The 17439-nt window shown below is 39.8% G+C and overlaps 1 protein-coding gene across 1 annotated transcript; it reads left to right on the forward strand.

The window, feature by feature from the left end:
- The first annotated feature begins 473 nt into the window (after nucleotides 1-473).
- On the forward strand, nucleotides 474-14730 carry st8sia1 (ST8 alpha-N-acetyl-neuraminide alpha-2,8-sialyltransferase 1). Its single transcript, XM_044186343.1, has 5 exons — nucleotides 474-1235; nucleotides 2097-2241; nucleotides 6852-6961; nucleotides 8076-8168; nucleotides 9698-14730. The coding sequence occupies exons 1-5, from the start codon at nucleotides 910-912 to the stop codon at nucleotides 10176-10178; spliced, it is 1155 nt and encodes a 384-aa protein (XP_044042278.1). The 5' UTR covers nucleotides 474-909; the 3' UTR covers nucleotides 10179-14730.
- The last annotated feature ends 2709 nt before the right edge of the window (nucleotides 14731-17439 follow it).

Consider the following 17439-nt stretch of genomic DNA (forward strand, 5'->3'; position numbering starts at 1 on the left):
TTAAAACAAGATCATAAGGTAACTTCACTGTGGAGTTAGGGTGTGGTACTGTTGCCGACAGCTGCAGTGGCGTCTCAATAAATCATCTTAAGGCCTTTTCCGTTCAGTGCAGACTGAGTCCAGCAGTGGGCGGCAGCACCTCACATCACAAACCTCAGCGGTGAGTCGAGGAGAGACGCTGTCACGCTTCAGCGGCTCGTGTCAAGCCATCGGGGATGAAACCTGGACTGTAAAGCAGGACTTTCAAAATAATTCCCAAGTTTACAAATGGTTTAATTTCAGCAAGTTGAAAGTGGGTTCCAAAGTAAAAATTAAAAAAGGAAAATATGTATCCATACAGAAGAATCTATAGTGAATGATCAAATGACAACTATCAGTGTGAAAACAATGTCTAAAGGGGTTAAGGCCCAACAAAGGAAGGAAGGAAGACTTCCGTTCTCAGGTCTGCTACTCTGCGAACTTCCGTGCATCATACAGCACAAGAAGTGCTTTGTCTCGGCGGAGGAGGGGGTGTTGACAGGAGAAAGAGTGGGAGGTGGAGGGACACTAAATTGGACTCACTTGCACCTCAGACCCTGCAGCAGGACGAGAACAGCGGAGGCCCGAGGAGAGGACAGGAGGGCGGGAAAGAGGATCGAGGTGGGCCGGATTGGGGACACACGAAGACCCCTTTCGGCTTGAGATATAGCGGGACAGCGGGACACCGGGTGGGGAGGGGGCCCGCATGATTCCTCACAGTCCTCAGGCTGTAATGATGGTGGTGATGCACCGAGAGCAGCGCGGCGGATTCCTGCAGAGCCCGACACACTGTACCACGACCCGGCAACCGAGTATGAGCTGCTGCAGGGATAGACGCTTCTGCTCCTCTCCATCAGAGCCTCACCGACACAAAACCGGATTTCCAGACCGATGCTTGAGCCAAAAAACCCGGTAACAGACCATTTTGCAGCTCCATTCATTATCCACCCCGTCTGCGGAATGAAACGGGGATTTGCAGCGGACGGAGAGACCAGCTTTGGAGCGAGCCTGCGTTTTACTGCACCGACAAGAGGGGGGAAGATGTTTGTGCGATGCCATCGGGGCAAGCTGGTGTGGGCCGCTCTGTGCGTGCTGGTGCTCTGCTGGTTTTACATTTTCCCCGGCTACAGACTCCCCGGCGATAAAGAAATAGTGGAAGAGGTGCTGAGGCAGGGGCAAGTATGGCAGAAGAACCAGACGGGCATCGATTTATACAGGTTCGTCTCTGGGCTCAGATTTCTGTTGATATAAAGCAGTGTTTCCTAAAGTGCGATTTTCCCTTTGTAGGCTATATGATTTTTTTTTTTTACCCTGCATCCACTTTAGAGCACTAAAGGGAAATAATGTTGTAATGTTTAATAAGTTAAATATAAAGCAACAAATATCATCAGAAGGGTTTCTGGGCACAAAGTGTGACCTCCTTTGTCTGTATCTGGAGTCGCTGAACGTATGGGCATAATGTCATTGTGATTAGATTGTTATGGACACCCAATAGAAAATAGTTTATCTAAGTATTAGTATTGCATAAAATAACCCCAATCTCGCATAAATAACAACTGTATTTCTGCAACAACAAAAAAAAACATTCTTAAAGATTTGAATGTGTCAAAACTTTGCAAAATATCCCACAGGAATATTAAAGTAAGGCCACACTAGATACAAACACATCATAAACACTATTTTAGTACCACAGACACTGTGTGGGTCTTTCATTTGGACAGCAGACCAGATCAACAGGGCATGTTAGTTATACTGTGACAGTCTTATTTAAACCATATTCCCATGAGAATATGTGCAGACAGTTCTCAGAGGCAAAGCCGATTAGGATCATGAGAGAAGCTGACACCTACAGTGCAGCAGATTGGGCCGGCAGGAGGAAGTGATGCTGACTTGGAGAAGTGGTTTTAATGTCACAGAGCTTTTAAAAACCTCAGTTTGGTCAGTTTTTGTCCTATGGATTATTAGGAACAGTTCAGAGCAACATCAATTTCATGAGCCTGTTACTAAATGCTGACATTGTATCTGTGTCAAACTGTCATAATCAGAGACTTGTTATTTCCTGCTTCCTCTCTGCACAGAAAGCTGCTGACAGAGTGCTGCAATCCACAGAAGATGTTTGCAGTGACCAAGGAGAACTCGCCAATGGGCAAGGTCCTGTGGTACGATGGCGAGTTTTACCACTCGCACACCGTCAACAATGAGACCTACCCACTCTTTGTACAGGTGTGTAGAAGAAGCAGTAATACAAGAGGTTTTAATCATACATTTCATAATGTAAATAGTGCCATCTACATTGCAGTGACATTCTGTTGGTTTTGGCATCACATGCAAAAGAGTGTGATTCTTTTATTCTATTGTGCTGTGTTGGCTTTAAGTGTTTTTCATTTAGAGAAACCACAGACTTGTTTGTCAAAAAACATAAGGCTTTGAGACAGGCAGCTGTGTTCTTGGAAAGTAACCAAGACTAGATATTGGAAAACAATTTTTGTCCCACTCAGCGCAATACGACACCGTTGTGGGGACTTTGGGCTTTAACATGGATCGTTGTAGATCCATAATGGAGGTGGGGAGGGGGCAGTGAAGCACAGAGACACTCGCTAAAGGAGAGTGGATTACTGGTAAAGTGTTCTACAGTGTGAAGGGTGTCAATATTAAGGTGTGGAGATGTGAGAGGAAGGACCGGTTAGAGCAACAGGACACCTAAAACGATGCGGCAAACATCAGTAAAATGAAAGATACTACACATTGCACTTTCATTTTTATATTCATCGCCATGATATTCGTCTTTCACTTTTTCTTCAAGTCACTTCAGGACCAATAAATTAAGGTTTTTATAGAGACACGATATGGAATAGTTGGAGAGGTGCAGGACAAATTTGAAGTGTTTATATATCATTTGTATATATATATATATATATATATATATGACATTTTTTTTTTTTTTTTTTTTACATCAAATCTGTTCTGTGTTTATCACTCAAGAGGATATGTCCTGTCATGATTTTTTACACTGCAGTCTAATCTAAGATAGGGGTGTTTAAACGTGTAAACTGTAAACTGGAGGAGGATGTGCTCTGTTGAGGGTCTGGACAAATTTCAGCTCCAAGTTTCACCCTCCCAAGTTATTTCCCTTTTTCTGTCCATGTCCATTCTCTGTTCATGAGAATGTAGCACAGTGCAAAAATGGACCTACAATGTGGATTTATGCCTCTGTGAATGTGTATCTTTATCCAGATAAGGACTGTTGGGCTATTTTTACATGGTTCCATGCCTGTGTATGGGTGTGTGGGTTCGTATATGTGGATGAGGGTGTTAGTATTTGTTTGTGCCTGGAAACATGACAAAATGAGAAACTCCGGTGTAAGTGCTGTTGCTGTGGTTTTTGTATCTAAGGGGCGGTACATCTCACTAATAATCAAGACTGGATCTCTGTTACCGATGCTGCAGATCTGCAGTTTAATATCCTGGTTGGCAAATGGATGAATACCTCATTTACAGACGTGAACTGTGCATGTTCATTCATGAAGGATGGGGGAGGTGAGCGTGAATAAATAAAAAATGAGAATATGAAGCAAGAGTGGCCCAGCTAAACCACAGTGTGGGTGCGTGTGCATGAATGTACAGCAGTAGGTTTTCAGTAAAAACAGAGTTTAATGTAACTGGGGTTTTTTTGTGTGTGTGTAGAATTTATACACTGTTTTATTGCCAAAAAGTGTTTATGCTCTAAATTCAGAATACACTGGGTTCATCCAAATTAGAGCTAAAGCAATGAGTTGATTAATTGATTAGTCAATTGAGAAAAATTTATCTGCAACTATTTACACTAAAAAATGTCATCATATGAGTCACTTTTTCAAGGAACAATGCCAAAGATTTATTAGCTCCAGCTTCTCAAATGTGAAAATTTGCTGCTTTTCTTTGTTTTATATCATTGTCAACCAAATATTTAGGGATTTTGGACTGTTGGCTAGCAAGACCTTTTGGTTTTGGGAAATTGTGATGGACATTGTGATGTTTTTACTGTTTTATGACATTAAAAATGTTTAATTGATTAAAATAATTGACACATACATCACTAATGAAAATTAAGAGTTACTTAAATGCAGCCCTAATCCACATTACCATTTATTATTTATAACTGGTTTTGAGAAACTGTATCCACTGCTGAGATATCTGCCACCACCCCATTTTAGATTAGGTAAATACATTTTTTTTACATTTGAAAAACTCAGAAATGTGTCTTCCCAGACGCAATGTTCTGGTTTCTTAATCTAGGGTGGTGGCAGAATCTATGAAGCAGATATCTCAAAACCTCAGTGAATGAATCCGAACATATTTGCATGGCTACATCCCAGTAGGGAAAAGTGATGAATGATATGGTGTCTTTTATGATTTGGGTGAACTGACCCTTTAATTTGAATTGTAAAAAGTAATCTTCTACCCATTTTATGCAACATTTCCTTAACTGTGTGTGTTTGTGTTGTGACATCACTGTTGTTTAAATATTCCCTGTTCACATACGGGTTGAGTGTGTGTTGTTTTGTTTGAATAATGTTAGTTAATCGTTTCATTGTGGTTATTTTTCTCTGTGTCAGACTGCAGTGCAAGGTTATGGTGATATCCTGCTGCGTGGTGCAACTTTGTAACTTTGCAACTTGCAAGACCTAGGTTATTGTGTTACATTTACCCTACAAGATTATATTGTGGCCTCTCAGCTATATGTGTTTCTCAGAGCGAAGGCAGCTAGTAGTTACGTGGGATGGATGAAGCACAAGCTCTCTCTCTCTCACACACACACACACACACATATCCTCTTCTAAACTACCAGTGCTGTGATTGCAGGTCTGAACACAGACAGACAGCCTCACTACACCAAGCTGGCAACAGCTACAGTATCTGAGCATCTGCCAGGGAATGTGCCAATTAAGGCTTTGACAATTAATTGCTGGTTAGTTCAATGGCTCAAACAGAGCATCTATACATACAGTTCACTGGACTGTACAGTAGTTTCCTATGATTTCTTCTTCTTCTTCTGATGTTCACTTCATGAAGTTCTTCCTCCTGGTGTCCCATGCAACAGAAATGGCTGGGGAAAAGGTTATGCTTTAAATAAATACATAACAAATCTGATTTCAGCAAAATGTTGTTGCTCCTTTGAAACATTGAAACTGACACTGAAAAACTAAAGATTAAGGTACAACAGTAGCTGGTTCCAGCTTTTCAAATGTGAGGTTTGCTGCTTTTTTCTGTTTTACATTATGGTAACTTGAATATCTTTTGGCTGTGGGATGTTGGTCAGATAAAACAAGAACTGTGGTGGGTATTGTTTCACCAATTTCTGACATTTTATGGACTAAAACATTCATTGAAAAAATAATCAGCATATTAATCTGAAATGAAAATGATTGTTAGTTGCAGCCCTACATTATATTGAGCGACCCAAACCAAGAGAAAATATTTTCTAGTTTTCCCTCCGATGTCTTACGGCTCCTCAGCTTCAACTCAGTAACAGCTGCTAAGTGTGGCTGTCGTTAGCGGGGCAACCAAACACAGCCTCTGATGCCAGGAGGGAATACAGTGCCAAGGTGATTTACGGATTTTAACTGCTTCTAACTGTAGTGCCCTTAGCTGAGTAAGCATGGCTAACCGAGCTAACAGCACTAAAGTTAGCAGCAGTTTGCAGTTAACTACAAGAAACTCCATAAATCACCTCTGTACTGAATTCCCTGTCGGTCTCAGAGGCTGTGTTCGGTCCTGGTCCGGCCATGTTCACCGAGAGGCTGATCAGCCCCGAGTTGCCAGGAAGAAAGAAAGAAAGAAAACCACCACAGTACTGTATTCAAACTGGCCTCCATCGTTCTTGGGAGCGCGGCTGGACCTAGTCCAGCTCCACCCATTGGCTCTGCAGTGAGCAGCCTCTTGAAACAGCTGGACCACGTGTTAACACACTGTAATAAGTGTCAAACTCTCAAGTTTTAGCCCAACTTGCTGGTTCCCCTTCCCTGCTTGATGTGCTGTTACGGTCTAAAAGACACCCTGAGGTGTGTGTGCGTTTTTGTGTGTGTGTGTGTGTGTGTGTGTATTCTGAAGTGTGTGCACTCCAAGGGGAATAATGAGCACAATTGTTTCCACGATCTTGCTTAATCCATGCCTCCAACTTGCAGCCAAGGCAAAGAGAAAGGGCATTTTGGCTATTGACTCATGAAGCATGGTATTTCAGTGTCCTCTGTGCTTTAATACTGTCCCATATAAGACCTTAATTAATTTAGATGATGATACGGCAGTGATACCCACCTGGGGGCTATTTCTGCAGTTGCCAGGGCGTATGTGGAATGATGAAGTGATGAAGTAGATCAACCAATTTGAAAAAATACAAATTTAAAAAAAGAAATCCACATATTGAGCTGTAACACCAGAACACCACGTGTTGGATTGAGAGCGTGTTCAAAATAGTTAGCAAGCAAGCAGAGACGTCTTACCAGCTAAAAGTAATAAATAAACTTGTTCAAATAATTAGCTAAATGGAAAAGGCTGAAATAGTTACCTAAAAGTAATGGATAAACAGTTGAAATAGCTAGCTAAAAGTAATGGAAATGGCTGAAATAGTTAGCTAAACATAAAGGATAAATGGTTGAAATAGCTGAAAGTAACGGATAAACAGCTGAAATAGCTGAACACAGGGTGATGCATGCACCCTCCTCAATTTTGGGATCTGAGTTGAGAGAAAACGAATATTTGTTTTTGTGCATGTGTGTAAGTGGCTTTGTGTGTTTATGTCCAGGTGGGTGTGTCTGTGTGTACACTAACAGATCTGCATGTTTCCTTCTGCCCAGGACAATCCTCTGCAGCTGCCACTGAAGAAGTGTGCGGTGGTGGGCAACGGTGGCATTCTCCAGCACAGCAACTGTGGAAGGGACATTGACCAGGCCGACTTCATCATGCGGTGAGAAACAAGGGACTCTGTGGAGCTGTGAGTTCAAGTGCGTGCATGTATATGATTTCTTCTTCAGCCATGCCCAAGAGAGCAGCCAAACCCCATCAGCCATCAGTGATAATGAGAGCTGGTGTCGACTGTAGCCTAGAGAGAAAGACAGACACAGAAAAATGGGCCACAGCGAGGGCAAAAGAGAAAAGAGGTTAGGTGTGAGTAAGCAAAATATCAACTAAGATAAGAGAGGAAGAGGAGATTAGCAGAAAGGCATAAAGCAAAATGAAACCATCTGGTGGTGCAAAATAAGAGCTTCACTCATTGAAGTAAACTAGATACTGGATTTTAAAAAATGGGATGTGACTGGGCACTGGCACAAGGAGAGTCATTTAAATATTAAGAATATGAGATAAAGGTGTTTTTTCAGTTTGAAACAAGTAATCAAAGAGATGCATTTGTATTGGTTTTGAAAGCAAAAGAAACCATCTCTGAAGACACTGTAATCCTCCCTGAGAACGTGACAACTACTGCAGACTGTTGAAGCAGAATGAGTTGAAAAGAGAGCGGAAGGGAAACATACATCTGTTCTTCATTTCCTGCAAACAGGAAACGTAAATTTGGCATGGTAATGTCAATGTCAGTTTAACTTAGCATTTTTACTGAAACTGAAACTGTTTGTGGGTGACAGAGGGAGAAACTAAGTGTCTTAGGTAAAATATGTTAACATGTTTAACAGTGCATCACTGAAATACAGGGTGTAATTACAAAGGGACATTGTCACTCGAGTTATTAATGATTTAAAATATGGCAACCATTCTGCCAGCTTTGGCAAACCAAAATTTGTGAAACTGCTTCTCAGCCATGTCATTCCACTTTAAATGTCTCTTCTGCTGTTGCTGCTTGTAGTATATTCATTAGCTCCCAATCCTTTAGCTGAATCAGGAGGTAAAGAGCCATAATGACTTAAATCAAAAACATAAATCCTTTAATTGTTTATACTAAAAGTGCTTAAATAACATATAAATCATAATAATGGGTGCCATTTTCAGTACATTGTGTGTGTGGAGAGTGTGTACATGTGTAGAGTATGCGAAATGTTAAATATATCATGTGTGTTTTGTTCATTTAGGTGTAACCTTCCACCGCTTTCAAAGGAATATGTGGAGGATGTGGGAACCAGAACGCATCTGGTTACAGCCAACCCCAGCATCATAGAGAAAAGGTAATCAGCTTCCTTTTTGATTATCAGAATCACACAAAGTCAAAATCAATTCTGTTATCTAATAAAACATTGCACATTCATCTCTTTGGCAGAGATATTGATAACTTACAGAACAGGGGACGTATTACAGAAACTTTCTAACTTGCACATCCTATTTTAACTGTTTGCTAACCATGATATTTAGGGTTAGGACCTGATTTAAGAAAAAAGTTATTACAGATGAACAACTCCTACGTCAATCCTAACTAAAGATAGGAAAAGTGTATTACACAAGCATCCTAACTTCCCAAAATCTTAAATAAACTCACCTAACTTTAGGATAACTGTTAAGCTGTCCTAACCTTCACTTTTAACACCAGTTAGTGTTAGCTAACTTATTTAATCCGTATGGCTGCTCTTTTATTGCTTTTACACAACCAATGCGGAACTTATTTACTGAGAGACTTATGGCAGACCCTAACGATGTGCCAGATACACACATACTGTGTCTGCTATCTTAGCCCACTCTCTTTCTTTTATCTCCTTAGTTAGCGTTGTTGTAAATTTCCCAAAAAGAACATCTTTGGATTTCTCTAAAGATGTTACCAACACCTAACTCATCTGTCTTTAAGTTAAGTGCCTGTCATGGTTTTTGCTCCATTTTGTGTATGTTTCAATGTATCTTACAGTATGTTTCAATGAGAAAAACCAACCGTTACAAAGTTGTTTAGCTTTGTGAGATGAGAAAAGTAGCATTGGTTGCTAGGTAACAGACAAAGTTGATAAGCCAAACCAGATATGCATTCATTGATTTTCTCACACCTCAGTTAATGGTTGCAGGCAAGTTCATCAGTGACTAAACCCCTAGAGAGGTTATACAATCGTGCAATACAAATATTGCACAAAAGGCTAATAAGATCACACCACTGTTACATCCTGGACATGCTAAGTTTTACACATACATACTACATTACATTTGCAAATGCCAATCTTATCCACAAGTGTTTACCTGGCCAGGCTCCTCAGGCTCTCTGTAACATGGTGCGACCGTCACAGGCCTTTGGATTGTCCACTAGTAATACTACTGCAGGGAACTGTAACGTATCGTACAGAAACCCGATGTCCTTTTCTATTAAGAGAGCTAACATATGGAATATGCTGCCTACTGAACTGAAATCAGACCAAAATTGTCAACATATTAGAATTAACCTGAAGGAATTTTCCAGTAAGGTCAACAAAATGGTCACATAGTTTAACTTTGTTGTCTATGAATATGTTTTGTCTGTTATTTTAAAGGCCCTTGTAGGGACAGGCATTGAAAATTAGCAGTAGCTATAAATGCTGTGATACATTGCATTAGTTAATTGTTATGCAATTCTCTATGTATACTGTATTTGTCCCTATCAAATAAACATGAAATGGAAATGACATAAAAAGGCATTAAGACATGATATAAAAGAAAAAATACACACATGAATAGGATTTAAAAAAAGAGTAATATATATCGACCACACTTTCTATTTATCACTCTCTATCACTCTGTCTCTCAGATTTCAGAACCTTCTGTGGTCGAGAAAAGCTTTTGTTGACAGTATGAAGTTCTATGGCTCAAGCTACATCTACATGCCAGCGTTCTCCATGAAGCCTGGCACCGACCCTTCACTGCGGGCGTATTACGCCCTGGCAGACACCTCCTCCAACCTCACCATGCTCTTTGCCAACCCTGACTTCTTGCGCACGGTGGGAAAATTCTGGAAAGCCCGCAGTGTGAACGCCAAGCGCCTCTCCACTGGGCTCTTCCTGGTCAGCTTGGCCTTGGGACTGTGCGAGGAAGTGACGGCCTATGGCTTCTGGCCATTTTCCGTTGACCTGGACAAGCAGCCGGTCAGCCACCATTACTACGACAACATCCTGCCCTATAAATGGTTCCACGCCATGCCTGAGGAGTTTGTCCAGCTTTGGCAGCTCCACAAAAGTGGAACACTGCGCATGAGAGTGGGTCGCTGCCCCCCTCCGGAAGGAGGGAAATAGAGATTTTAAGTCAAGTGATAGTGGCTAGGTCAAGTTCAGTGGGACACAGGAAACAGATAAACACATTAGTTTGTGAAACAGCAAGAAGTTGTTCATCATGGCAAAAATAAGTGTGTGTGTGTGTGTAGATGTGTGTGTATTTTAGGAAAGCCTCAGCTGGGACTAATACATATGAAACTATGTGTGGGTGGATGGGTGGGGGATGGGGTTTTTTTTGTATGCTGACTACTGTATCTGACTCACATATGGGGCAGCTGGACCAAACCCCCCCTCTGGGTTTTTGTTAAACAGACAGACGGAGTGGAGGACCAGGGGGAATAATAAAATGCACTGAAAGACTGGCGAAATGCGAGGAACAAGGGAGAGATAATGGTGTCCTGGTACCTAGTAGCTTGAATAGGGCTGAAATTTAATTGAGGGAAAAAAAAGACTGGCAGGGGGGAGAAAGAGTGAAAGCTGGCTAGTATGTGTATGAAAGGATTTTTCTCTGCTTTTCTTCAACCAAGCGCTTGATTGGCATTCTCTGGTGCCAAATAGAGCTTTAGTTCAAAGCAGGAGCCATTAGAAATGGAGTCTTAAGTACTATATACCCTAGAATGTTTAGCCAAGTTGCATTTTAACCCTTCACTGAAAAGGGAAAATGGATACACCCTGATGTCCATGTATTGTTTTTGATTGCCAAATGTGATTTTCGGGGATTCATGTGAATACTTTTTTAGGTTCATAAGTGGCCATGAAGAGAAGAGAGAAAGCATAATGGACATAAATAATCACGAATACAAACAGTTGTTGCAAAAAACATCACACATACTATAGGTACCTCACCTCAAAGTGGACATCATCACCGACAAGCAGGCTCCTTAGGTAAATGGTAACAGCCTGACACGCTTCTTTAGAGAACAGTTACCAAGTCATCTCTTAGTAACTTTACTACACTTGCCAAGTGCCAAGCCAAGGGAACAGTGGTCTCTTTGATACGCTCTCTCGCACTGTCCTTGTGCTCTGGCGAGACACTGATATAAATAGAGGCAGTGACAGAAAAAGACTTGAGGACTCGATGTCACAAAGGGGCATTTTAATGGGTGACCTTTTTTTTCTTTAGACACTGGACACCTTAAAAGGTAAATTGTGATTTATTCATGCAATTATTGTCGTCACCATTTTGCATCGAAGTACAGGAAGAACTGAGCCTCTGTCCTGTGCTCCTTTTTATAATTGTGATTTCTTTTTTTTCTTTTGTTTTGACATTTTTTTCATGCGCAAGGGAAAATTAACTCGCTCATGTAGAAGCCAACACGACAGACACGACAGTTGTTGTTGTTTTTGTTTTGTTTTTTTACTTGCAGGCCAGGAAAACAAATGTACTTGATTTGAAATGGGTCTTTCTTTAAAATGTTATTTAAGAGTGATAAATGTGACCGTGCCATATTGTCAGTACTGCAACAAAGCATGAATCCTCATGGAAAGTGCATGGAGTGTAACACAATCCTTCAACATACTCATCAGGCTGAAGTTACAGAACATGTTGATAGGTTAGTGCTTTGAGCTTTTATCCACTCCTTGTCTGTTAAATGAGGTCCAGTGCCTATGAGATGTATTAAGGCAGGAAGATCATTCAAACGAGGGATATTTCTAATGCTCTAAATGTGTTTGAACTTTTATTTTCTTTGCCACACTTGGCTCTGTGGATCAATACGTGATAGTGACCCCTGACATCATGTAAAATTAACTTAAAGAGAGCTACATGTTGGACGAAGTTAATGAAGTGAAACAAAATCGAATAATTTCCAGTCCAAATGTACATGTGGCTCATCGACACTCCGAACTGAACTTGATGAACACTTTGACCAATTTGTTTTACTTATTGTGATGTTTCTTATTTGCACCTTTTTCATTTTTTCTGTACTGCCCAGTATTGTGAATGAATGAGATGTGACATAGTGTGAATTTTAAGTAAGCATGATGATTTTTAATGTGTATGTGCTCTTGGTATACAGATTTGTAACTATCTCCATCATGTTCAGATTCATGCCCTCATTCCATCCTATCTGAGTGATGAAAGAACCACTGAGAAGGTGAGATTTCTTATCAAAAGGGAAATGAATCTGTTGTGTTAATATTGGTCGGTTAGCATAATACCCAATTAGTTTTAGATGTTCAGTCTTTCTTCAAAAGTATACTTTTTCAAACTTCACTGACCTCAACAGGTCCAAATAACAAAAAACATCTGAATCTTCAGCGCTGTGCTCTTCCTGCTACAACCTGCACAGCTTACATTCAGGTGTCGTGTGCAACTTGTAAGTCGATAATTAAACACTCAGTCACTTACATGATACATTTTTAGCAGTTTCTGTCGTTGATCTTGCATGGAAGAACATGTAAGAGCAAGATCAATATCATCACTATCGCCAATGAGGGCAGCATATCTTCAGTGATTTTTTTACATTCCAATCGCAGGTTTCATATCAAGTGGTTGAGCTTGCCAAAATGTACTCTACAGTTTCATAATAATGCTTGTGTTTTATCACATATTAATACAATATAGGAATAGTTTTGTTAATTCAAATTTTGTTAAACATTTATTTTCTGTCTTGCTGAGAGTTAGATGAGAAGATTGATACCACTCACAAATCTGTCCGTTAAATATGAAGCTAAAGCTAGCAGCTGGTTAGCGTAGCTTAGCAGAAAGACTGGAAACGGGGGTAAACAGCTAGCCTACCAGCACCTCTAAAGCTCACTAATTATCACGTCATATATCTTGTGTTAAATCTGTGAGTTTTACTGGGAGTTCACATTAAAAGCGAGATGTGAGCAGCGCGTAAGCATTCTGTCTGTTCAATCCACACCCACTCCGACCTCTGTTAGGCCGTCACTGTCCCTAGAACCAGCTGTCCTGTCAGCAACAGGTCCTGAGGAGCTGAAAGGACAGTGGCCGGACTGGCCAAACCGTCATCACCAGGCTGACTGACAGCAGCTGAAAGTTGGATTTTGTTATTTTCAGAAAGAGAAAGAGCTAGCTGTTTCACCATTTCCAGTCACTATGCTAAAATAAGCTAAGATAACTGGCTGCTTGCTGTTGCTTCATATTTAGCATGCAGGTATGAGAGTAGTATCAATCTACTCATCCAACTCTCAAAAAGACAGCGAATAAGCGCACGAGGTCGACGAAAAATAAGTTGAACAAGATAGAACAAAATAGAGCGTACACAATGGCAGTATTGTCGTCCATTTTCTTTCCTGTCTCAGGCCAACTGGTCACATTTATCAAGCTAAAGTATGGCTGCAGGGTGACCAATTGGTTAGAGTCTCTTCATGGAAAGGTCACATGTTTGATCCCTGTAGCAGCCATATGATTAGCTACAGTGTCCTTAAGCAAGACACTGAACTCCGACGTGATTACAGTGTGAAACCTGCCAGTGTTTGTGTCAAACTATTAGTTCTGTAGCCATCTTTCACCTCGTGATGATAATGTCTTCTACTGTTTTGTCCTGTTAGACATCTGCATGAACAACTTGCTGTTTTCCTACTTAGAACAGGTTTAACACAGCAGAGCATCTCAGATGTAGAGATGAAATTGTTGGAAGCCAAGTTTTTCTGCCATGTCTTCAGTTACAGAGTGTGAGGACATGATGTATCACAAATGACAAAGTTAATATAAAGTGGGTCAAATAGTCAATGCAAATTCATTTTAGCATTTGTTTTAATCTGATGCAACTACTGAATGTTTAGGCAGAAAAAAAACAAGTTAAAGCCACTATGTGTAGGATTTTTATGCAATTATAGCATGTTTCAAAGTATTTGTAAAAAGTAAGATAATCCTGGTGAGTATTGGTGCAGTCTGTGTTGCTTTCAGCCCATACATCTCAGTCTACTTGGATCGAATCGGTAGAGGGAGGGGAAGGGAGACAGTGATGTACATCGCGTTTTTTATTCTACCACTAAGGACACCAAAGTCCTTAATTTTCAAATTCTACACATAGTGGCTTAAAAAACAATTTGTTTAGGATTTAATTTAAGATTGAGTATATTTGAAGTTACACTATACTATGATTCCCCAATAATAATTGACATAATATTATTTGTGGTGATGCAGTGAATTTGGATAAAACAAATACAAACAGTGATTTTTAAAGACTTTTTGATTCATTTTTGATCAATAGCAGTCCAGAGGGCTCAACTTTCTTACATATTTAAGTATTTGATGTTACGACAAGCTTGGTTATTTTAAACAACGGATGTAAATGTGCTTTATTTGCCTTGACTGACTGAATTTGTTACAAAAAGATGACAGGAAAAAACTTTCCTTTTTTTGGAGGCATTGCTGTTTGCGCCACCCCTACTGTCACATCCTCTGCTCATTCAAGTAATCTGATGTGAACAATCCTGCCTGAGCATGTTGAAAATAAATCAGAACTGCAGTTCAAAATGGTTTAAACCAATTGTATGTGTCACCTGGATTAAACTATGGATAAATAAGAAAAAAAACTAATGAAAACAACCATATCCATATACAAGGCGAACACTGGTATCCAATAAAGAAGGAAAATGATAACATGCTTTCAGCTGTGTGGTTTCCTTTCACATGATGTTGGAATGCCAGATGTTGCTCTGTGACGTTGCTGTGTTATTCATGCTCATTTTTAGGCGATGAGTCTTGTTTTATAGCCACATATTATTGTGAAACAGAAGACAAATGTAGAGCAGATATGCTAGAAATTAAGAATTCTTATTCTTCTTTTCTCATGAATATGTGTACAACTTGTTTCATGTGATATCATGTTTGTTTATTTTCTATGCTTTTCATACCATCCCTAATGTTTTCCATTTGTGTGGTTGCACAGGAATTTTTCTGCCCATATAGTAGTGTTGTCACGATACTAGAATTTCTAACTTCGATACGATACCTTGACAAATATCGATATTCGATACCATTTTCGATACCACGGAGAAAAAAACTGCCACAATATTAAGGGGTTATTTTTTTATTTAAAGCTAAATATAACAAGTCTAGAACATATATTTTACATTAACAAAACTGTCCTGAGGTAGTGCACTTGTTCAAAAGCCTCTCAGATTGCATTACATTCAAAAACCAATAAAGTGCAAGTAAAAAAAAAAAAGTGCAATCTTTTGTATTTCCAAGTAAAATCAAATCACAATGTCAATAAAAGATACTTAAACTTCAAGCAAAAACAAAATCAGTGCAATCTTATGCATCAAGTATCAAATTAGTAAACAAAATAATTAAATGGAATCTGTTGCTGCAGTTTTTGACCACACTTTTAAAATGAACTGAATGAACTAATCTAAGAACTTAGGTTAATGGTAATAGATATTTGTTAACATGAATAAGCAATGAAATACTTACAAAACATTTGTTAATCAAAGTTAAAAGTTGATTTAAACTAACATTCACTAATACATGTACTAATTAAAATCCAAAGTTCTATTTGTTAATATTTTTTCATTGGACCAGAGCTAACATGATCCGTTCTATTTTTATTACCTAATACCTACTGTTATCAAAGATTAAAATATGCAAATGCATTGCTGATCGGTCATAAAAGCTGGTTAATACATTAACGTTATTTGATGAACAGATTGAAACGCAAACGTGCGTGCATCACACGCGAAAACAGTGCTCACTGGATCGACATGAAGTCGTCAAGTCACCTTTATTTATATAGTGCTTTTAACAATACAGATTGTGTCAAAGCTCTTAACAGTATCAAACTGGAGGACAGAGTGTCAGTAATGTATAATAATAATACCAACCTCGAGAAATTCTTTATACAGATCCGGGTGTCGGTCTCTCAGTTGCTTTGCTATATTAGTGGTGTTAGCGCCTTTTGTTAGCACTGTTCTGTAGCATCTCTTGCATATTGGCTTGCTTGTGTCCTTCGGCTTTCCATGTTCATTTGCCTCATATGCAAAATATTTCCAGATAGCACTCCTGCTGTGTTCCTTATCAACCAAAGCCGGTCGCGCGGGCGTTGCACTCGCCATCTTTCCATTCACTTCACTTTTGCTAACCAGAGCGAATGAGACGAGTGCGAGTGCGCGTGTGGTGGTCGTCAACGCGCCTTTGGAGAGAAGTGAAAGTGCGGCTAGTATCGATACTTCGGGAAATTAGTATTGGTACCGTTCAGATATTTCAGTATCGATATTTATCAAAATATCGATATTTTTGACAACACTACCATATAGTTTGTTGAGTGGTTAGGAATATTTCTGCTTCCGGGAAATGGCATCAGAAAAACCTTCTGCTTGCCACAGCCCTGTCTGCATGGCCTGCTTTCTAGGTCATACATTTTTAAAGATGTGTCAGCTAAAGCTACACAGCTATCTCACAGGCCTCTGTCCCCCACTGGACCATTCAGCTTCACATGCGCTGTATTTATGATCAAGGCCCTAATTTGTCTATCTGGTGTGGTGAGATAGCTAAGAGGATGGAGCATTTTAAGGATGACAGAGATTTAATTATGCAGGTTTAAAGGAAATTAATGTGTGTGTGTGTGTGTGTGTGTGTGTGTGTGTGTGTGTGTGTGTGTGTTTGCGGGCTGCTGCATGCAATAGGTCCTGTATTACTTGTAAAGGGATAGTTCTACCTTTAGTATACTATTTTTTTCTTTTTACCCAGGATTAGACAAATTCAAGTCTTGAACTGACTGTAATGTTTGACAGTGTGGTGAAATGTGAGATTAACTCATTTATTGGATGTGTAGGAAATGTATTAGCTCAACTAAACTACATGCCGTGAATAAGAGTTTTAGCCATGCTAGCAGCATGGCAGTGTCGGCCTGTCAGTCTATCGGTCCACCACTTTGGTTAATGGCACATTCATTTTCCCCAGAGGATGAATCCTAATGACTTTGGTGATCCTCTGACATTTCCTCCACACCACCAGCAGGTTGACATTTTTGCTTTTTTGTGAAATGTTTCCACTATTATTTGATGAAATTTGGTGCAGACATTCATGCTCCTGTCAGGATGAATTGTAATAACTTTGGTGATCCGTGAATCTTTCCTCTAGCACCATTAGGTCAAAATGTAAATTTGTCCAATATTTTGGTTTATGACCAAATACCTGCAAAACTTCCCATTCAGCCTCAGTTGTAATTTCTGTGTATGCAATTGGTGAATTTTAGCATGAAAACACGCTAAACTGAGATGACTAACATGGTAATCATTACCTCTTTAATATCAGCATGTTAGCATGTTGACATTAGCATTTAGGCAAAGCATCATTGTGCTTCTGTGG

This window comes from Siniperca chuatsi, linkage group LG23 (assembly GCF_020085105.1).
Source record: "Siniperca chuatsi isolate FFG_IHB_CAS linkage group LG23, ASM2008510v1, whole genome shotgun sequence".
Lineage (NCBI taxonomy): Eukaryota > Metazoa > Chordata > Actinopteri > Centrarchiformes > Sinipercidae > Siniperca > Siniperca chuatsi.